We start from the raw sequence: 23,726 nt of genomic DNA, 5'->3' as shown, positions 1-23,726 counted from the left end.
AAGCGGTCTGGATGATGGATGGATGGATAAAATGTTGAATAAACACACAAGTAGTTTAATTCAAGTCTACACTGCCATCAAAATAAGAAATGTGCACGTGTGACTTGTCTCATGCTTGGACCATTGGTTATAGCAATCCTCGAGAGAACTTGAACAATTATACAAGTATATAAATATATATATATATATATATATACAATACATTTTACATATCTATGTATCTAGCCAGCTAGCTGGATAGTATATTTGATATCTCTATAGATATAGCAAATGTACTCACTTTACTTGGCTCATCAAAGTGTTCAGTGTAACAGAATGTGTTATGACAAGCTATAGTACCGCAATGACACGACATGAGAACATTATGTACCCTGGTTCTGCTGGATGACAGACGCTAAACAGGAATGGGCTTGGGTAGTATAAGTGGATGGATGGGAGACCTGGGAAAACTAAGTTGTTGCTGGAGGTGATGTTGGTGGGCCACTAGGGGGGCGTCTTCCCTTTGGTCCTAATACAGAAATCCCAATGCCCCAGTGCAGTGACGGGGACACTGTTCCACAGGAGATGCCGTCCTTCGGATGAGACGTTAAACCAAGGTCCTGACTCATTGTGGTCATTGAAGATCCCATGGCACTTATCGCAAAGAGTAGGGGGGTCCCCCAGTGTCCTGGCAACATTCCCAAACTGGCTCTCTCCATCTGGCCACCTAACCATTCCCCCATGTAATTGGCTCAATGATTCCTCTCTCTCCGCCTCAAGCTGATGTGTGGTGAGCGTTCTGGTGCAAAATGGTTGCCGCGCACCACACAGGTGGGTGCTACACATTGGTGGTAGTGGAGGTGAGTCCCCCCCTTCACTGTGAAGCGCTTTGGGTATCGAGACAAAGCGCTATATAAATCCATCCATTATCCAAACCGCTTATCCCAATTGGGGTCGCGGGATGCCAGAGCCTATCCCAGCAGTCACCGGGCGGCAGGCAGGTAAACATTCAGCACAGACCCACACACACACACACAGCGACAATCTAGTATGGACAATTCACCTGACCTACATGTCTTTGGATTGTGGGAGGAAACCAGAGCACCCGGAGGAAACCCACGCAGACACGGGGAGAACATGCAAACTCCACACAGAGGACGACCTGAGACGACCCCCAAGGTTGGACAATCCCGGGGTTCGAACCCAGGACCTTCTTGCTGTGAGGTGACCGCGCTAACCACTGTGGCACCGTGCTACCCGCTATGTAAATATATTCCATTATTATTATTATTATCTTTTTCCCCCCTTTTTTCTCCCCAATTGTATTTGGCCAATTATTCCACTCCTCCGAACCATCCCGCTCGCTGCTCCACCCCCTCTGCCGATCGGGGGAGGGCTGCAGACTAGCACGTGCCTCCTCCGATACATGTGGAGTCGTCAGCCGCTTCTTTTCACCGGACAGTGAGGAGTTTCACCCAGGGGACGTAGCGCGTGGGAAGATCACGCTATTCCCCCCAGTCCCCTCTCCTCCACGAACAGGTGTCCCGACCAACCAGAGGGGGCGCTAGTGAAGCGACCAGGACACATACCCACGTCCGGCTTCCCACCCACAGACACGGCCAATTGTGTCTGTAGGGACGCCCGACCAAGCCATAGGTAACAAGGGGATTCGAGCTAGCGATCCCCGTGTTGGTCGGCAATGGAATAGACTGCCACACCACCTGGACACCATTATTATCATTATTAATAAAAAATAAAAAAAGAGTTTAATTTCTTTTCCTAAGATATTGTAACGTGCATGGATAAGTAGACACGTTGGCCCTTGGCTAACCGGTCGGACTCTTTAGTCGACTGGTTAACGTTGTCGCTTGCGGTGTGGAAGACATAGGTTCGCGTCCCGGCTGTGGCGACGGTTCCCGGGCTGCCCCCTGAATTCGATACAATATTGATCTCAGTGTCTGGCACAGAGGACACAGCCCACATGCAGCACAACAGACAAAACATCATTGTCAGTGATCCATTCTCAGCCCTCAGCACCTTTTACGACACATGTCCAGCAGGAATACATTGAGGCCGGTCTCTCTCTCCTGCATCCTCTGAAGGACACTCTGCACACAGAGGCAGTGCTCTGACGTGTAGGATGCAGGGGCATCGATGGGAACCATGAAACTATTGCCGTAGTTCTCATAACCATGACCAGCGAAGTACAGCAGGCCTGGAAGCAAGAAAAGCAAGGTTATAAATCAGTGACAGATGGGTTTGGTTGGTAACAGTGATTCTGTTTCACATTCAAACTCATATGAGATGATGGAAGGCAGGTTGTGGTTTGAACGGTTGTCAGGAGGCAGGGAGAATCAGTAGCGGGTCAGCTCATAAACAAAGCACACCTTTGCCCGAAACTAAACACAGTTTATGTGTATTTGAGTAAACACATGCCAGGTTGTGTGGGCTTGAACAGGAAACACAGCTGAACCGTGTCTTCCAGCCTCTGCCATGAGGTTCGTACAGACTGTGGTGTTCCCCTGAAAAGAAAACATAGCTTGAATGCTGGGCTTGTAGATGAGTGGTTGGTTCGTAATAAAGTTGCACTCTGATATCGGTACGTCTCTCTCTCTCTTTCTGCATGTCCTGTCATCGAGTATCTAAACCGTGTTACATGATCCATTCATCCATCCATCCATTGTTGTCCAAGATGGCGGCGCGCTGGACGCAGTGGCTACTGTGGTTCCCTGTTCAGTGTCGTGTTTTCTTTGTTATTCATACGTTAGTTTTAAGTTTATTTACAAGTGTAGGTCATGCGCTCTTCTACATTTCCCTCCACCATCACGGACAATTTCCCCATCGATATCATCCGCTCACCGGTCTCGCAGTGGAAACGCTGCCCCCCGTCGGCATCGTAAACAAAAGAGGGGGAAGCGAGGCGGGCTACATGCTAAGCTAAGTAGTGTTCCCTTCAAAGTTTCCCTCCCCAGCATCTTGGTGGCTAATGTCCGATCGTTAGCTAACAAAATGGACGAGGTAAGACTCAGGCTGTCCTCTCAGAAAAGGCTGCAGAACTGCTGTCTGCTGATGTTTACGGAGACTTGGCTCAACAGCAACACAGCCGACTCGGCAGTCGAGCTAGCGGGCCGCACTGCCTTCCGTGCCGACAGGACAGCAGACTCCAGCAAGATCCGCAGAGGAGGTTTGAGTATTTATGTCAGTAACTCTTGGTGCAACAATATAAAGATTCAATGCAGGCCTTTTTACCTGCCCAGGGAGCTAACGGCCATTACCATCGCCGCTTTATACATCCCCCCACATGCTAATGCTAAGGTAGCACTTAAGCAGCTACAATGTGCCATCAGCAGACAACAGACCAAACACCCGGACAATGCCTTTATCATAGGTGGTGACTTTAATCAGGCTAACCTCAGGGCTGTATTGCCCAAATTCCATCAGCATGTCTCCTGCCCCACTAGGGGACAAAACACCCTGGACCATCTCTATACAAACATCAAGGACTCATACAAAGCTACTCCCTGCCCTCATCTGGGGCATTCTGACCACCTCTGCCTGTTCCTGGTCCCAGCCTACAAACCCCTAATAAAACGGGTCAAGCCAGCAGTAAAGACAATCACTGTCCGGCCAGAAGGAGCAGTCTCTGAACTCCAAGACTGTTTTGAAAACACAGATTGGAGTATTTTTGCACATTCAGCTACCCATGGCTCCCATATAGACATTAATGAACAAACATCTGCCATACTAGCCTACATTAACTTTTGCACTGAGAGTGTCACAACAAAAAAATCAGTCTGGACCTTTCCAAACCAGAAACCCTGGATGACCAGTGAGGTCCGGCAGCTGCTGAAAGTCCGGTATGCAGCGTTCAAGTCAGGTAACTGTGAGGCCTACAGCGCAGCCAGATCCAACCTCAAAAAGGGAATCGGAACAGCCAAACATAAATATTCCCTACGAATAGCGGACGACTTTCACAATAACTCTGATCCTCGGTCAATGTGGCAAGGCATTCAGTCTATCACAGACTACAAAAGCTCTAATCGCGGTCCCACTCTCCATGATGCCTCCCTGCCAGACAAGCTAAATCATTTCTATGCCTGCTTCGACAAGGACAATACTGACCCAGCCACAAAAATCCCCTGCCACCCAGAAAACCAGGTGCTCACTCTATCAGTTGCAGAGGTCAGAGAATCACTGTGCAGAGTGAACACACGGAAGGCTGCCAGACCAGACGGCATACCGGGTTGGGTCTACCGGGAATGTGCCGACCAGCAGGCTGAGGTCTTCACACCTGTATTTAAGCTCTCACTGTCCCAATCTAAAGTCCCGGCATGCTTTAAGACCACCTCTATCATTCCCGTCTCCAAGAAACCAACATCCACATGTCTGAATGACTACCGACCCATAGCACTTACCCCCATTGCCATGAAGTGCTTTGAAAGACTGGTTCTGGCTCACATCAAAAACATTATTCCCCCCACATTCGACCCACATCAGTTCGCCTACCGTCTCAAAAGGTCTACTGAGGATGCCATTGCCACTGCCCTGCACGTTGCTCTGACCCATCTTGAACTTAACAACACATACATCCGGATGCTGTTTATAGATTACAGCTCTGCCTTCAACACTATCATCCCCGCCAAACTAACCACCAAACTCCTCTCCCTTGGCCTCAACCCCTCCCTCTGTAACTGGATCCTGGACTTCCTGACCAACAGACCTCAGTCTGTTAGGTTAGGTGACCACTCCTCCTCCACCCTGACCCTCAGCACAGGTGCCCCTCAAGTAGTCCATGGGCCAGACGATATTTCGGTACACTCAAGGTGGCAAAACTTACTTATAATTTTTGAAAGGATCCATGTCTGTAGATGATATTTTGGTATGATAACCATTCCTGAGTGGCAGCTGTATCACAGTTATCAGCTCATGAAGTTAACCAACCGCTAAACTAAATTGCATTTTAGATGCTGGTGCATATCCTGGTTTAGCCTCATGGTCAGGACATTTTTCAATGTTCTATAATATTGTCTTTGGTATCATTTTAAAGGGGACCTTCTTAGCTTTCATTCAAGCCCTGTTGTGGATATTTCTCACAAATATAGAAGTCACTTGAGCTCTTCAACCCGTCAATAACACACATCTTTCTGCAATTTTCGCCTAAACTATATACTTTCTTTTAGCCCTGTGGCCTCTAGGAATATCAGGGACACAAAACACAAAAACTGGAATACTCACAGGACTGTAAAGATTCAGAAAATGTATAATATACCCATACTATTTCATTGTGTGAGGTGATTGTGAGCCTTAAATGAGAACTAGACCAAAGCCAGTTAGGTCACAAACTGGTCTCTATACATTTGTTTAAATACACAATCAAAATACATGATAAAAAGGAATACCATAGTGAGGTAATGAACTATTTTAATATTTTAAACAACATTGACATTTACATATACTTAGTCAATGATACATGTAATCCCATATCATTAGTGGGTATATGTAATGGTAATGGGTAGGGTAATGGGTATATGTGAATATGGTTACATTATTGTTATCAAGCTCTGGGTAACCAAGTCCAGAATCAACATCCTGTGCATCAATAGACTACTACCACAGTAATACCATCAGAATCATCACACTGTCATTCATCAAACTGCTCGTTTCTCTCATCATCTGACTCCCCAAGTTCAAAGTCCAGTTCTGGACCATCCTGCTGTTTTTGGTTACTGCAGGTCTGTAACCTGCACATGTCTGTGCATGGAAGTCCATTTGACAGGCACATGCAGCTTGGCATTTTGCATGAATGCACACACTTGCATGTTAGCGTTTCCAAGACCACATCTGGTGCAGGTGGGGAGCGCATCCAGTAAATGGCCAGCTTGCCTTCATCGTCTGTCCATCCATACTCAGTAGGGCTTGGCACCACAGGGTTAGCCTGCAGACAGCACTTCCATATTGCTGCCTGATAGTTGGCTCGTTGAACATGCATAAAGAGACAGTCTCTACATGGTGGCAGCTGGCTGGACTCAACCTCTCCCCTTTTGGTGCAGAAGAGCTGGTAACGCAGTTTGTTCACCTCAGCAGTGCTGCTATTAGCAACATACATCCGACAGGTGAACTGCTCAATTTTCTGGAACAGCTCATCACTCACATTCCATGTCTGTCCCAGTTGACTAAAAGTCTCTTGGCAGGAAGTGTGCTTTCTCACTATCTTCAGGGCATTCAGCTTCCCTCGACCAGCGAATGCACTGACAGTGTCGCAGCCTGTGAAGGCATGTAAGCCAATTAGGCTGTCACAGATGCTGTCTCCAAGTGAACTTGCCAGTTTGGTGATGTCGACAAACCGTGTGCGGTTCTGAGTCCCACACTTCTGGTAGATGGGACAGGTGATGTCCTTCTGGAAGCCAAGACAAAGCACCATGACATCAGTGTCCTCAGCTGTGATGATAACTGACTTTGAGCCCGCATTTGCTGCATGCAATGCATGCAGGAGCAGACGGGTGTCAGCTTCTTCATGTGTGGAGTGCAGTTCTGCTGCTTCCTCACACCCATCTTCTGTCAACTTGTAGCAGGTTTCCTCACAGGTCATGTACAACACCTTGCCATGCAGCATAGCTCTGTATCGTGGGAGTTTCCACTCTTCCACCAGAAACTTGATGAGACTGGTCTTGTTGGAGGAACTGCACAGAAATTTTCTCCACTGCTGGATGTGGTGTCCCCCTGCAAGATTCTTGTACTGGAGAGTGATGTCTCCACCCCGGTTCAGTCGTTCAGCATCTTTGATCGAAGTCTGGTGATAGACATCAAAAACAACATCAATCCTCCCACTCTGTGCTCCCTCATGGAGGACCTGGGTCAAGGCTGACTCTGCCACCTGTGCAAAGGTTTTGTTGTTGCCATTCATTTTTTGGACCAGGCTCATCCCATCAATGATGGAAGTAGATGGGATTGGGATGTCTTCTGCAGGAGATACATTCTTTTCAAGCTCTCTGGCAAGTGCAGCCTTGTTTGTTTTTCGTAAGGACCCATCAGCATTTGCCAGTGCCCATGGTAGTGGGCCCAATGGGTAGGCAAGGACATCCTTCAGATTCACCTTCCTGCTTTCAGCCACCAGGATCATGTGACTGAAAAGGTTTCTATCTGCCTTCAGAACCACATCCTGTGCTTTCTTTACATGAACTTGTTTTGTGCTGACATTGGAGAATGTTTTCAGACTTTGCTTGGTCATCTTGTCGTGGAATTTCACAGGTGGTGGGTCTGCATCTAACCTTGTTTGCTGGAATGCTTGGTAGGCCTCTTCTCCTTTCTCAAGAGCTCTCAAGAGATCTATGGTCACATCAGGTGGAGCCATGTTGCCAGTGGAGAGGCTAACCAAATCAATCTCATCAGGGGACATAGGATTGAGCCAGTTATTCTCCATAAGGTCCATGAGAGACTGGACATCTGCTTCATCTCTCTTGATCCTTGGACTCTGTAGATCTGGATGAGACCATTTGCACCTGCCTTGACCTGTCAGGTCTCTCAGCTGTCTGAGGTACATGCTTCTATACTCAGCTGTGAGATAATATTTGGTCACAGCTCCTGGCTTCAAGCTGAATCCCTTTGTCCCTCCAGCTGTTTGGGTGTCTTTGTTCACCGTTTCTTCTATAGCTTGGTCAACAGGGATTCGGCCAAAGGGATTGGTGGAGCCCAGTTGGACTGAGAAGCCTCCTTCCATGAATTCTGTGTACACATCTGGGTGTGTGATGGGCAGCTCAGACATCTGGGCGTAGTAGTAGGGGAGGTAGCGTGCATAATTCATCCTGTCATAAGCAAAGCACCGTGGGATCATTGCTCAAATGCTAACCAAGTGTAGCATCCAGTCTCCCTCTCTGGATGCTCGGATGAGCCCCAACAAGATTTCAACCATGTCCAAATAGGACATCCAGAAGTTCGAGAGGCTGCCGTTTCCACCTCTAAGGAACTCACGGTAGACTTCAAATAGATCCATGATGCGTGTACAAGAGCTGTTCTCGAGGACCTCCTTCAAAGCATGTTGTGAGACTTCTTTCCCAAGGCTGTCAATGGTCTTCAGTGTCTCATTCAGGTGAACCATGTCATTCCTGTGAGTTTCTTCCAACCAGGACAGGAAACCATTCAAGGTCAGTCGCATGAGAGCCTCATACAGGAGCTTGTGTAGTCGCAATGCCCTGTTGTACTTGCGGCCATCCATAACACCAGCAATTGAGCCTTCTGCAATCATGCCAGACTCAATGCAGAGGTCTTTGAGTCCAGCATCTTGGAAACGCTTTCCTATTATTGCCAGCAGTGTGCAGATGGTGTGGAATACCCCAAGCCTAACGATGATATCATGGAACTTGTCATGGTGTTTCCATGTGATCTCGACAGCCTTCGCATACAGGGCTTGGTCAAAGACACAGACAATCTTCCTCAGGCCTAAGCACTGCATGATGCTCAGTGACTGGTTAAGCACCTCGTTGACAGTAGACATTTGTGTCGCTGGAGCATTGATGGTAGGCAGATAGCCTATATTGTCGGGGATGACCGTCATCTCTCCTCGAGTCAGGATGTTGAAGCCTGTCCAGCTGCTGACTGACTGTTCTTCTAGTTGTGACATGCGTGCTAGGACCCAAAGAAGGTTTTTCTCTCTGGCAAGCTTAGTATTGGCTGCAGTATCGGCATCTGACTTTTTGCTTTGTGGTGGCCCTACCCATGTCCAGCATTGTAAGTTGGTAACATTGGTGGGGGTCCATCAATGCTTCTCTTCTTTGTTTTGGGAACAGTGGACATGGGTTGGACAGGAAGTGGGTTGACTGGCTTTGCTTGCACAGCAATCCCATTGACTCTGTGAGATGTTCCCTCACCACTGACAGTTTCTTCAAGACGGTCGATATTGTCCCAGGCTAAAGTTGTGAATATGCCAGGATGGATGTTAGCTGGAAGGGCAATGCCACTCCCTGATGATGAGAGTTTCTGGAGACACAGGGCAGTGTTGATCTCTTCCATCTGTGAATAGGACACACTGTGACCAAGTCGGTTGAGGATGTTTATCAACTCTACATTTCCTGTCAACGATTTGACACTGAATGGCAGAACAATGTGCTTGGAAGGCTTGGTATTTCCACATGTCACTGCATATACTATGTCATGGCCAAATGACTGCAGAAGGCACTGCACTCTCTGGGATGCATGAACAGGATCATTTGAGCCCGTGAGTAGAGAGTACAGGAAGATAATGAGCGACTCTGGAATGGTAGGACATTCTGCTTCTGGTTTGACTTCAGGCGGCCAGGTTTGAGGAACATCTTGACTTTTAATGTCTGCTCTCAATTTGATGGCTGCTTTGGCTATAACATCTTGTGCACTGACACTTTTCAGGGTCTGCAGCTCCCTTTTGAGAGACTGATTTTCTTTGGCAAGTTCCCTCATGGACAAGTTATCGGAATAGAGGAGGAATTTTCCTTTCTCATCAGGGAATATCTGCAAGGCTCCAGCAAACTCACTCTCCAGGTTTCGCCTTATGTGCTTCTTGGTTGATTCCTTGACTTGGGCAATGCCTTGGGAGTTCATTGAAGCTACCAGTCTAGAAGGGAGATCAGTCATTGTCATCACTTGAGGATTGCCAAAAAGCTCCATCCTGATGAAGAGGAACAGCTCATTGTATGCCTTATTCACAGCAGCTTCATACTGGGCTGCAGCATCATCATCTTCATTGCTGGCAACCTCTCCTTTGGAAACCTCTTCTTTGGTGTAAAGTCTATAGCATGACCTGTGGTAGTGCCCTTCAGCTGCTACAAGGTCTCTACTCACAATGGCAAGGATTCTGCTGTCCCTTTTCTTTGTGGCTGCACTCCTGATCTTTGCATCAGCTCGCAGTTCTCGGCACTGCACCAGTACTTCTCTCGTATTCTGTCTCTTGGAATATTTGCTGTTTTTCTGACAAAATATGCACTCTGCATCATAAGTCCTAGATGTACTTGGAGCATGTCGAGCTACTCTCTTAGATTGTTTCTCTTCAGCAGAGACACAACTTTTCTTTTCTTTTGCAAGGAGGCCATCAAGAATTTGCTTCATAGTGAAGATACTGCAACACTTTCTGTGGTAGTAGATTGCTGGAATCTGTCCCTCAGGAATGTCTTTTGCCAGTTTCAAAACTGGTGCATGATTTCGTATCTGAGCTGCCCTGAGCAGAGTTCTCCATGAGTCGACACTTTGTAGTGAAACCAGCTTATCTGTATCATCAGAACAGTGGATAATGCACTCCACCCGTGGGCGCTTTGGTATTGGGTAAAAACTTGCTTGTTCACCAGTGGCCATATTCAGTCAGTTTTCACCTGCCACATACAAACAAATACATGTAACTTAGGTGTATGAACACTACTAAAACAAAGTTTACTTTGCTTCACCAGCGTCATATTACCATTATTTATCTTACATAGCCACAAATAGATACATTACCTAGTTGCTATGCAACAGCTGTGTTTTGTCCACATGAGGCCGCTAAAATCAACACAAGATGAAAGTTCCTCGTAGCCACTTTAACTAATCATATTAACATATACATTAAAAGAACATGCTAACATTATGGGAAATTAGCTTACAATCTTCTCCAGAGTGAGACAAGAAGATAGATACCAGTTTCCTCTATATGTGTTTAGTAGAAAGCTATCTGGCTGCACGTTAGCCTAGCTTAGCACAATGAATGGAAGTACACAGTACTGGTTATCCTTGGTTGTTGGCCAACTAAGAACTGTCCCAGAGTTTAAGCTAGGCTAATCAGTACCAGGGGTGTTGAAATGCTATATTTGTAAAAATCTGGGCAAATACACAATCGTGAGAGGCACAGAAACAGGTTTCCTGAAAGAAAAATGAAATAGCTGCTCATTTGGAAAGGTTATCATGTATTATTTTACTTCTGTTAGTGTACCAAATAAAATGGCACCAGTGAAGTTGTGTCACCTTGGGTGATATCGATATCTGGTCTGACCCATGGACTAACTGGCTTTGGTCTAGTTAGTTTCTTAGTAATAATGCCCTTCTAATTTAAGGTTCACAATCACCTCACACAATGAAATAGTATGGGTATATTATACATTTCCTGAATCTTTACAGTCCTGTGAGTATTCCAGTTTTTGTGTTTTGTGTCCCTGATATTCCTAGATGCCACAGGGCTAAAAGAAAGTATATAGTTTAGGCGAACATTGCAGAAAGATGTGTGTTATTGACGGGTTGAAGAGCTCAAGTGACCTCTATATTTGTGAGAAATATCCACAACAGGGCTTGAATGAAAGCTAAGAAGGTCCCCTTTAAAATGATACCAAAGACAATATTATAGAACATTGAAAAATGTCCTGACCATGAGGCTAAACCAGGATATGCACCAGCGTCTAAAATGCAATTTACTTTAGGGGGTGGTTAACTTCATGAGCTGATAACTGTGATACAGCTGCCACTCAGGAATGGTTATCATACCAAAATATCATCTACAGACATGGATCCTTTCAAAAATTATAAGTACGTTTTGCCACCTTGAGTGTACCAAAATAGGAAATTTTGGGCTCTGGCCCATGGACTAAAGGCTGTATTCTGAGCCCCCTCCTTTTCTCCCTCTTTACCCACGACTGGCTGCCAACTCACTCTTCAAATGTTATAGTTAAGTTTGCAGATGACACTACAGTCATCGGCCGTATCACCAACAATGATGAGATGGCCTACAGGGACGAGATTGAGCACCTCACATCATGGTGTACTACCAACAATCTTGTCCTTAATGTGCAGAAGACAAAGGAGCTGATTGTGGACTTCAGAAGGTCTAGAAGCTGCAGCCACTCCCCCATTCACATCAATGGGGTGGAAGTGGAGCGTGTTTCCAGCATTAAATTCCTTGGAGTCCACATCAGCGAGGACCTTTCATGGACATTAAACACCCAGGCCCTTGTGAAAAAGGCCCAACAATGCCTGCATTTCCTGAGGAGGCTGAGGAGCGCCTGTATACCCCCCAAAATTCTCACCAACTTCTACCACTGCACCATAGAGAGCATCCTGACCATCTGCATCTCAGTCTGGTATGGCAGCTGCACTTCAGTAGACCAGAAAGCTCTGCAGCAGGTCGGCAAGGCGGCCCAGCATATCACCGGTACCCAGCTCCCAGCCATAAAAGACATTTATCACAAACGCTGCCTTCGAAGGGGTCTGAGCATCAGCAGAGATCCCACCCACCCCAACCATGGACTGTTCTCCCCCCTGCGCTCTGGGAGGCGCTACAGGAGCCTCAGAGCCCGCACTACAAGGCTCAAAAACAGTTTCTTTCCACAAGCTGTTGCCCACCTGAACCTGGCTACCCACTGAATGTCTGTAGATATTTTTTAATATTTTGTACTCCAGCTCTCTTTTAACTTATTTTTAGCTTTTGGTCTTCATGTGTGTGTATCTTATATTGTGTTTGCTGTGTTTGTCTGTGTCTGTCTTGCACTGTTGGGTGAAGCCACAGCCCTCTTTTCATTCTTAACATGTGCCTGCACATTGTTTTTAATGACAATAAATTGAATTGAATTGAATTATCCAAACCGCTTGTCCTGCTCTAAGGGTCGTGGGATGCTGGAGCCTATCCCAGCAGTCATTGGGCGGCGGTCTGGGAGACATCCTGGAGGCCACCAGTCCATCACAGGGCCGACACACACACTCACTCACACACACACACACACACACACACACACACACACACACACACACACACACACACACACACCTAGGGACAATTTAGTATGGCCGATCCACCTGACCTACATGTCTTTGGACTGTGGGAGGAAACCAGAGCACCCAGAGGAAACCCACGCAGACACGGGGAGAACATGCAAACTCCACACAGAGCACGACCCGGGACGACCCCCAAGGTTGGACTACCCTGGGTGTCAAACCCAGGACCTTCTTGCTTTGAGGCCACCGCGCTAACCACTGCGCCACCATGCCATAGTTTAGAACTAGCATGTGGCAGACGTGAAAACAGAACACTACCAAGTCTGGATGAAACAAATGTGTGTAGAAGAGTCTCTGCGTCAGCCATGGCCAGGAAAGACCGAAATTTAGCTATGTTACGTAAGTTACTATACTATACTATACCATACCATACCATGCCATGCTACGCTACGCTACACTACTATACTATACTATGGCACGGTGTTACATGATGCTCTAGTTTATTTCATCAGTCTGTGGTCTTGGACTGGCTTGAAGCTCGTCAAACACTTAACTAAGGCCCAATTTATACTCCAAATGTCGGCTAGCAGACAGATGTCTCTCGACAATTTTGACGTCATGAGAGACACCTTTTGTGTCTCCCAGGGCTGTCTTGTACGCAACACATTTTCTTATGTCGGCTAGCCGACATTTGGAGCATAAATTGGGCTTAAGAACAAACTGCAGGGACTTGGGCAGGAGTTTTGCACATAAAATATTTCTATAAATAGACCAGAGCCATACCATAGACCCCCTTGTCAAGCAGCAATAAGAACTCAGTCACAGCACTGTGCATCTCCTGTAGGTTGAGGTCCAGCAGGGAAACCACCTTGAAGTCCAGTTGCCCGAGGAGGTTGGCCAGCTCATGCACATCAGCCATGGGTGCACAAAGCTGATTGTGGCATTTGTAGTTCATGTTGCCAATAAGAAGAGCAACTTTGTCTGTGGCTGCGATGGGGAGGACAGAAAGAAAAGGTCCAAGTTGGACAATGTTTGAGCTAAATTTATTGTAAGCAGCCTCACAGTAAGTGTTTTTTGTTTTTGTTTTTTGTCTTTAGACATTGTTTGCTCCTGCGTCATTAGTAACCTGGTATTTCAATTTTGAATCCCCATCAACATGCTTGAACGATCGGGATTTCACTCCTACCTAAAACGACCATGGGCAGTCAAAATCACGGCCAGCTTTTAAACTCTTTATTCTGTCAAGAGAAACACCCAACTGAGACATTAATGCACTGCATATGTTAGGAAATGACTGACACCAAAATTAACATTTTAACAACTTTTGTACTATTTTTCAAACAATTTAAAATGGCCGCTGTCAACACCTGTAAATACTGCAGCGCCTCGGTGGTAGTCACGGTGCGTCTGTAACGGCGTCTGTACCCAGACATGTTGGACATAATCAAAAATCAAGTTTAGACTATTTCTCTGCACTGGAGAACGCTAGTGTGTTTCTAGGACACAGCAACGAACTTCACAAAGGAAATGACGCCACCAACACACATCATAAATACTGACATGATGCGCACGGTGACGCGCAAATTACGAGCGGTCAAAATGACCGCTTATGGTCGTTTTAGGTACATCTTATCATAACTTTTTTGCGTGCAATTGATCTAAAACTCATTTGAATGCAAATATATGCAATGAGCGGCAGGTCTATATCTTTTTCTTTTTTTTCACAAAGTTATTAAACTTTGACAATCCGAAACGACCAAAATGGCGGCCTTGGTGGTTCTGGGACTTGTCCGGTCAGCTTGTTTCAGTGTACCAAGAGCTCGTGTTTCAAAGTCAGATTTTCTCCATTTGATGCTTGATACTGTATTACCATATAACATTTATTTTTTGACCTTATTTTATGTGTAATTTTGTGCTTATTGTTTTGTTTCTCTCTTTGTACTGACACAGCAGCTCTAACTGACTTGAAGGAATAGTTACATTTCATCTCACTCCAGCTGGTTGTCTTTTAATAAAACTTACCGCAGAAACTGTGTTTTTGCTTGGCATGACTCAGATTATCTGCTGTAAAAAACACACAATACAAGGCAAGTTTATTCATTAAGGCACATTTCATACACAATTCAAACTGCTTAACATAAAGGCATAAAAATACATTATATGAGATACAGAATAAGATAAAAAGAGATTTAAAAATATTAGAAGGTAAAAAACATACGATACGGATTTAGAAAAAAGAAATTTAAAGATGATGTGTATAAAAAAGATTAAAGTGCAGGATCAAGGTTAAAAATGGTCAAAGGTCACTGTCAGTGGGCTGAAAATTCAGTTCTATGAAATGTGAATATACTATATATATATATATATATATGTAGTATATAAAAATATATATATGCTCATCTATAAATGGATGTATGTGTGCCAAAGAACCAGCATTCCCCCCCCCCAATTGTACTTGGCCAATTATTCCACTCTTCCAAGCCATCGCGGTCGCTGCTCCATCCCCTCTGCCGATCCGGGGAGGGCTGAAGGCTACCGCAGGACTCCTCCGATACATGTGGAGTCGCCAGCTGCTTCTTTTCACCTGACAGTGAGGAGTTTCGCCAGGGGGGTGTAGCGCGTGGGAGGATCACTTCCCGCCAGCCCCACCCCCCGAACAGGCGCCCCCGTCCAACCAGAGGAGGCGCTAGTGCAGCGACTAGGACACATACCCACATCCAGCTTCCCACCAGCAGACACGGCCAATTGTGTCTTATCATTCTTTTAACTTTTATCTTATTATTCTTTTAACTTTTATCTTAACTGTTTTAATTTTTCCCTCTTGCACCAACATACCAAGGCATATTCCTTATAAGTTCTTAAGCTACTTGACAATAAATTTGATTTGGATTCTGATTCTAATAATATTAATAATGGATCTGTTCAATTGCATTGACAGACAGACAGACAAAGCCACCACCAGCAATTGTCAATAATAATGTCAATGCTGGTTCTTTGGGGCGTGGTGGTCTATTTTGTTGCCTACCAACACGGGGCTCGCCGGCTCGAATCCCTGTGTTACCTCCAGCTTGGTGAGGCGTCCATACACACATAATTGGTTGTGTCTGCGGGAGGGCAGCCGGATGTGGGGATGTGTGCTGGTCTTTGCACTAGCGCCTCCCCTGGTCGAGCGGGGGCGCCTGTTCAGTGGGGAGGGGGAGGGACTGGCGGGAAGTGATTCTCCCACGTGCTACGCCCCCTGGTGAAACTCCTCACTGTCAGGCGAAAAGAAGCGGCTGGCGACTCCACATGTATCGGAGGAGGCATGTGGTAGTCTGCAGCCCTCCCCGGATCAGCAGAAGGGGTGGAGCAGCGACCAGGATAGCTCGGAAGAGTGTGGTGATTGGCCAAGTACAATTGGGGAGAAAAAGGAGGGAAAAAATGCTGGTTCTTTGGCACACATACATCCATTTATAGATGAGCATATATATATTTTTATATACTATATATATATATATATATATATATATATATATCAACACGGATACAGGAAAAAAGATTTTAATAGTGCGTCTCGCACTCATCAGCTCCTAATGTTTTATATATATATATATATAAAACAGCCTCTTCCGTGACATACTGGAAGCCAGTAAAGACCCTTGATAAAAAACAAAGCAAATTAAATATCATAACGTCTCATAACTCGTCACCAATCGCTGTTAAAACTGAGGTGGTGGGTCAGGAAAAGAAGAAGAGAATGGAGGAAGAGGAACTTTAAGAATACCTGGATAATGATCCACTTCGGTCAAGGGGACACTGCTGTCTGAGCTAGGGCCTGTGAAACAAAAGCAAAAAAGAAGAAGAGGAAGAACAGAAAAAAACAGGAAGTTGTTCACTGTACAGGGTCATAAATCTGCTCTAATGAAGTGAAACAAGTTTAAAAGATGTGTCAGATCGATCCTCTTGTGTATCTGCATTTATAAATGCCTCATGAAGAATTTTATATCCCATTTTTAAGCAGTTTTCTTTCATTTTCCCTATCAGATAAAGCTCTTTTTCTTTAATTGGTTAGCTTGATTTACATCTAAAGAATCATACAGTAAAACGCATGCTAACCGATGTGGACTTGGGCAGGGTCGCTCCATGTCTCGTGGTACAAGTTGAACACCTTGCAGCTGTACTGGCCTCTGTGGGCTGTGGTCACACAAGGGATCTACACAAGACGTGTTAAACAAAGCAGAAGACGGGCTACTAATAGGATAGGGAACCATATCCTTAAAGCTAGAAGTTTTGTTTTGTTTTGGGTTTTTTTTTTACCTATTTTTCTCCCCAACTGTACCTGGCCAATCACCACACTCTTCCGAGCCCTCCCAGTCGCTGCTCCACCCCTTCCACCGATCCGAGGAGGGCTGCAGACTACCACATGCCTCCTCCGATACATGTGGAGTCACCGGCCACTTCTTTTCACCTGACAGTGAGCGGTTTCACCAGGGGGACATAGCGCGTGGGAGGATCACGCTATTCACCCCAGTTCCCCCTCCCTGAACAGGCGCCCCGACCGACCAACCAGAGGAGGCGCTAGTGCAGCAGCCAGGACACATACTGACATCCGTCTTCCCACCCGCAGACACGGCCAATTGTGTCTGTAGGGACGCCCGACCAAGCCGGAGGTAACACAGGGATTCGAACTGGCGATCCCTGTGTTGATAGGCAACGGAATAGACCGCCATGCCACCCGGACGCCCCTTAAAGCTAGAAGTTTAACAAACACGTGAAAAGCAAGAAATTGCATTTCCATGGAATGCTTTCGCTGCAAGACTTGAAGACATGCAGATGCATTTACCCCATAGCCTGAAAGTGATTTATGTGAAAGTCAATATGTCCTTTATTAAGCATCTCTGAGATAGACATTGTATCCCTACCTGCTCGACCACAGTATGCTTCTCTGGAAGAAAAAAATAAAATAAAAGCACAAGCTAGTAAAGGGAGGTAGACTGGGTAATTTGGTCCCTCAAAAGAAATTAGCACCCCTTAAAGATTTGTCTTGATGCGTGCTCAATAATCCAGGTAAGAAAATCAAGCAAGGTTGAATCAGTTCATCTGGACACAACGCTTATTGAGAGAAATGTTGCACCACTCAACTAATAAGGGCACAATCGGCATTCACTCCCGGGTCAAATGACTCTGCATTTGGGTATTTATCGGCACCACCTCCGATCGGCATTGATGTGAACGCGACAGCTGGACAAGCTAATTTGCGCGATGACGTAGCGCCATTGTCCGCGTGTCATAAAATCGCGCCGGCAACTGAGGAAAAACGTGTTGTTTGTGGGTACAGCGTCTTGGTTCAAGCAGCGCTCGAACATCGTTCAGTCTGCGTTGAGTTTATATGGTTTGAAAGAGAGACTGAACTACAAGACATAAAAAAGTAATGTTAACTGCCATCTCTTTGGCTTCCATGCTGCTTTCTACTGTTAACCTCCCTGTTTTCCGGCACGTTCGTGACATTACGAACGCCATGACATCAAAGATGATGCAACAGAAGAAAAAGAAAGAAAGGCAAACTCGTCTGCTGGCAGTCAGACCCAGGTCTGTTGGCACTGTGAAAGGGGTCTATTGCCTATTTTTAGCAGGTTAATCCGCATTTTTTTAAAAAACCCACTTATACATGCTATTTTTGGTGTAAAAAGGGTTTTAAGTGACATCTTCGGTCTAAACCAGGTATTCCCACCCTTATAAATAATGCAGTACAATACAGATGCCTAATGACCAAAACCAACGACCAGTTTCATGTGCAAATATGGGTTCGACCACTAGAGTTTCGATGGCCATGTGTAATATTCACAGAGGTTTGGGAAATAGTTGCGATCACAGCATTGTAAGATGGTGACAGATGGACATCTCAGTTGCTTTTAAACCCCAAAACACACTGCACCACACATTGGTCCAACCCAAGGACCGGGTCTCCTGGCACAAATAGAGCAATATAGTGTACACTGTTAAGTGCCAGGAGGATTGCCGTGATTTATACATTGGGGAAACCAAACAGACGCTGGCCAAGAGAATGGCACAACACCGGAGAGCTAACACGTCAGGCCAGGACTCTGCAGTCTACACCATCTACAGGCCAGGGGCCACTCTTTCAGGGATGAGGATGTGCACATCCTTGAAAGGGAGGAATGCTGGTTTGAACAGGGAGTCAAAGAGGCCACCTATGTGACGAGGTAACTACCATATATGTAGGGTATGCAGCTGCATAGGGGCCCGCAATGATTTGGGGCCCACCCTGCACGGCCGAATATGGCCAAGGCAGGCAGCATGGCTGCACTGGGCTCCACCCATGGAGGTGAATGGGCCCGTGGAGCGAGCCATATATACCCGCAAAAAGACATTCTCCATTATGGTTTTTACATAAAGTAGTCTGTAGCAATCTATAAACTATTAAACACAATAAATAAACTAAAACTATTCAATTAAATAATGAGTGCTCCTTATTTTTGTATATTTGTCATAATTTATATATGTGTTGGTGCACTGTCACTGTTATATTTTCATCTGTGTTTAGAGGTGCGCGTTATGGTGATCCGACCTATTACTATAGGGCCCGCTTTGACCAGCTTGCCTTAGGGCCTTGTGCTGATTCATTACGCCCCTGGGTCACACCTATATTTGCATACGAAACTGATCGTTGGTTTCGGTCGTGATACATCTGTCACCATCTTACAAAACTGCGATTGCAACAATCCCTAGTACTATGTGAATAGTACACATGGCCATCAAAACTCTAGTCAGTGGTCGCACCCATGTCTGCATATGAAACTGGTCGATGGTTTCAGTCATTAGGCAACTGTATTGTACTGTGTTGTTTATAAGGGTGGGGATACCTGCAGTCAGTTTAAACTGAAGAGGTCACTTAGATGAGTGGTGAAACGTATCTGTCAATTAACGTTGTATCCAGATGAACTGATTGAACCTTCTTTGATCACCCCTTAAAGAACATGCAAATGTTCCATTTTGGTCTATAATAAAACCATAACTGTGAGGTGATCTGAACATACCTACAGTCGTATGACGATAAGCTCTAGGAGTAAATGGTTTTTTTTTCTTTACATTATGAAATGACTCGTTTCCGGTAGGATTTAGACAGTTTGTGGTGCATAACTTGTGCATCAATTTGGCCTGTGGACCTCCAAAGTTTGGACTCCTCTGATGTAATGGCATTGATTTTGTTCAAAATACTATAGGCAAGCATCCAACAACAATCCCCCCCCCCTCAAAAGCACATTTACCCTGAGTGAGCGCGTTTTGTGCTGCGACATGGGGTCCATATTGTGGTACCAGTGGTACTGGGCGGGGGGGTTTGCCTCAGTGTGGCACTCCAGAAACAGAGTGTCCCCCTCGGACAGCATCTGGGACTGGGGCTGAAGGAGGATTCGCAGACCACTAGCTGACCCTGGAAACAGACTGCTGCTGCAACCTTATGAAAAAGAAAAAAAAAATTACTGAGACGTCAAATGGCCAGGGATGAAACAGAACCACAGAGGAAATCAGACAGGACAGGACAGATCATCACGTGGTGACCGAGAGGAGGAGATGGGAGGTGAGATGAAGAAAACAGCATTTGAAACCCTTCCTCCTAATGAGCTCAATACCTGGACTGGTCCCTGCCGATCGAACCAATCGAACATGAGCCCATATGGAGAAGGTGTAGTTGTCCCCGTAGTTAACCCTACAGATATAGTGGCCCTGGTGGATCGGTGCCAAGGGGCAGAGGACCAGCTCTGGTGCGTTCCCCGTCCCACCCAAAATCTAAAACAAAAAAGTGGAAGAAATTATGCAGTGTGCACTGAATTCAACGTAACCACCAGACATAATCAACTATGTCTACATCCATCCATCCATTATCCAAACCGCTTATCCTGCTCTCAGGGTCACGGGGATGCTGGAGCCTATCCCAGCAGTCATTGGGCGGCAGGTGGGGAGACACCCTGGACAGGCCCCACAGCCATCACAGGGCCAACACACACACACACACACACACACACACACACACACACACACACACACACACACACACACACACACCTTAGGGACAATTTAGTATGGCCGATTCACCTGACCTACATGTCTTTAGACTGTGGGACGAAACCGGAGCACCCGGAGGAAACCCACGCAGACACGGGGAGAACATGCAAACTCCACACGGAGGATGACCCGGGACCTGGGATGACCCCCAAGGTTGGACTACCCGGGGCTCAAACCCAGGACCTTCTTGCTGTGAGGTGACCGCGCTAGCCACTGCGCCACCATGCCGCCTTATGTCTGCATGGCTGAATATACATTTTGGTAGAAAACGTTTTTGCATAGACTACTTATTAATTAACGGACACCTTAGACTGACTTGATGTTTTTCATTTTCATATTAATGAGATGGGAGTGGCAAAATAACTCGTGGTCAGCACTGCTACCTCACAGACAGAGGGTTCGATTTCAGCCCTCTGATGTAACGCGTGTATGTTCTCGCCACGTTCGAGTGGAATCCCCAGCCACAGTCCAAAGCCATACATGTTGAACTGGAAACCCCAAGTTGTCCATGGGTATAAATGTTGTGTTGTGTGGGCACTACGCTGGACACTGTCTCGCAGCCTTCCGCCTAACGCCTGCAACGATAAGCTCCAACTTTCTGAATATGCCATGGACCAACCTCTTTTTTGCCTCTGAACCATTGGTAGGTGAGACCAGTGGGACCAGAAGCTCTGCAGGTCAACACCATCCTGCTCCCTTCTAAGGCCTGCAGGGATTGGGGCTGCTGTGTAATCCGAATCTGCTCCATCACTATGCAACACAGACACACAGGCACATGGGCATATGGAGACAAAAACACACACACAAACATGCATACATATAGAAAAACACACACACAAACACGCACTCACAATCACAGACATGTGTATACATCATTCACACACACACACACACACACACACACACACACACACACACACACACACACACACACACACACACACACACACACACACGTGCAAACATACAATCATCTTCACATTCATATGAAAGAATACAGAATATTCATTACACTTGTTCTTTGGGATGAAAGAGTTTTCATCGGAATGCCAGGCATGTCATTTACCAACTCCAGCCTGTAGGCCAGACAACACGGTGTCCAATTTGTGTTAACTATGGCCAGATCTGTATTTTATTCAAAAAACACAGGACGTCCGGGTAGCACAGTGATCTATTCCGTTGCCTACCAACACGGGGATCGCCGGTTCGAATCCCCGTTAGCTTGATCGCAGACACAATTGGTCATGTCTGCGGGTGGGAAGCCAGATATGGGTATGTGTCCTGGTTGCTGCATTAGCGCCTCCTCTGGTCAGTCGGGGCGCCTGTTCAGGGGGGAGGGGGAACTAGGGGGGAGGGGGAACTGGGGGGGGGGTAGCGCGATCCTCCCACACGCTACGTCCCCCCTGGCGAAAATCCTCAGTCAGACGAAAAGAAGTGGCTGGCGACTCCACATGTATCGGAGGAGGCATGTGGTAGTCTGCAGCCCTCCCTGGATTGGCAGAGGGGGTGGAGCAGTGACTGGGACGGCTCGGAGAGCGGGGGAGATCGGCCAGGTACAATTGGGGAGAAAAAAAATCCAAAAATAGAAAATAGAATAAAATAAACACAGATGACTGAGAATCTATGCTCTGTTTTGAGTATCAGACAGACTGTTTATATGAAAATGTCATCCCCCCAACTAACAGTGTGAAATATTTGTGCAAAATTGCATAAAGTATTGATTTTTATATTATATTGGAAATGTGTTTATTTGCAGTTTGTAGTGTCAATAAAATGAAGGTAAAAATTATTTCAAATGTCATAGATTATGCTTTTGCCTATCTCTAAGATTATTGTAGCAAGGTTGTGTGTACCTGTAGCGGTGAGGTATTGCACAGCGTCCTGGTGGTCAATCTTCTTGAGACATTGGAGGAGGAAGGCCAGGGTGCAGGTGCGGTCGGCAAGCTTGGCCAGGAAATGGCGTCCAGGGCTTCCGGTGGGGCTGAGCACCTCGAGTGAGCAGCTGGTCAGCTCGCTATCACTGCAAACATGTGTTCTGTGATTTGTGAGGCTTCTCACACATTTTCATTCACCTGAAAGCTTTTTAGATACATCAGTCATCAACCACTCAGACAACCAACACACCAAACTAAAATTATACAGCAGAAGCCTCAGTAGAAAAAAATGCAATCCACTTTACATAAGAATAAGGTAAAGGTGATGTAGCGGGCATAATAAGCCATGCCTTGTAGGGGTAGTAATAGTACTTATTTACCTTGAAAGATTAGTATGTATGCCATAACCAGTTCTGGCAGGTGTTCTTTCCAATCCCTCTTCTATTCAGGAGGTAATGTCCGCAACATGTCATGCATAGTCCTGTTGAACCTTTCACACTGGGAGTTGCCCTGGGGGTGATAGGGACTGGTCTGGCTTTTGGCTATGCTGTAGACCTTGCACAGTTCTTTGATGACACCTGCTTCAAAGCATTGCCCCTGATCAGAATGCAAACGGGCTGGGCATCCATAGTAGACAAACCAGTGTTTCAGGAGAGCTTTGGCCGTTGTGTTTGCTGTTTGATTCTTGGTTGGAACAGCAACAGTGAATCTAGTGAACATGTCGGTGAGGACAAGCACATTTTCATACCCTCCCAAGGACCTCTCTAGTAAGGTGTAGTCCAATGCCAAGACTTCAAACGGGGCGGTAACATTATTGCATGTCATGGGCGCATGGATTCCGGAGAAAACATCCTTTGCCAGTGCACATCTTTTACACTGCTGTATCCATGTATGGACGTCGTTGGTCATTGTTGTCCAGTAGTAACCCCGTCTCATGTCTTCAAGGGTACTCCGCTCCCCAAAATGCCCTCTATGTACACTGCTCAAAAAATAAAGGGAACACATAAGCAATGCAATGTAGCTCCAAGTCAATCACACTTTTGAGATATCAACCTGTCCAGTTAGGAAGCAACACTGATTTGTGAATCAATTTCAACTGTTGGTAAATTGTCT

The 23,726-nt window shown here is 46.1% G+C and overlaps 1 protein-coding gene across 1 annotated transcript in view; it reads right to left on the bottom strand.

Moving 5' to 3' along the window:
• The window catches only part of malt2 (MALT paracaspase 2), a 47,749-nt gene that overhangs the window by 9,715 nt on the left and 14,308 nt on the right, over positions 1 to 23,726 (bottom strand). Inside the window, exons 2-9 of the mRNA XM_056276761.1 lie at positions 22,593 to 22,759; positions 21,359 to 21,489; positions 20,307 to 20,463; positions 19,944 to 20,131; positions 16,771 to 16,867; positions 16,439 to 16,489; positions 13,459 to 13,662; positions 2,017 to 2,194 (exon numbers count right to left, since the gene is read on the bottom strand). Of these exons, the coding sequence (XP_056132736.1) occupies positions 2,017 to 2,194; positions 13,459 to 13,662; positions 16,439 to 16,489; positions 16,771 to 16,867; positions 19,944 to 20,131; positions 20,307 to 20,463; positions 21,359 to 21,489; positions 22,593 to 22,759 (1,173 nt within the window). The remainder of the gene's footprint in view (positions 1 to 2,016; positions 2,195 to 13,458; positions 13,663 to 16,438; positions 16,490 to 16,770; positions 16,868 to 19,943; positions 20,132 to 20,306; positions 20,464 to 21,358; positions 21,490 to 22,592; positions 22,760 to 23,726) is intronic.

Source organism: Lampris incognitus, chromosome 3 (genome assembly GCF_029633865.1).
Source record: "Lampris incognitus isolate fLamInc1 chromosome 3, fLamInc1.hap2, whole genome shotgun sequence".
Lineage (NCBI taxonomy): Eukaryota > Metazoa > Chordata > Actinopteri > Lampriformes > Lampridae > Lampris > Lampris incognitus.
Note: the sequence above shows the minus strand (reverse complement) of the source record. Positions and strands in the feature narration are given on the sequence as shown.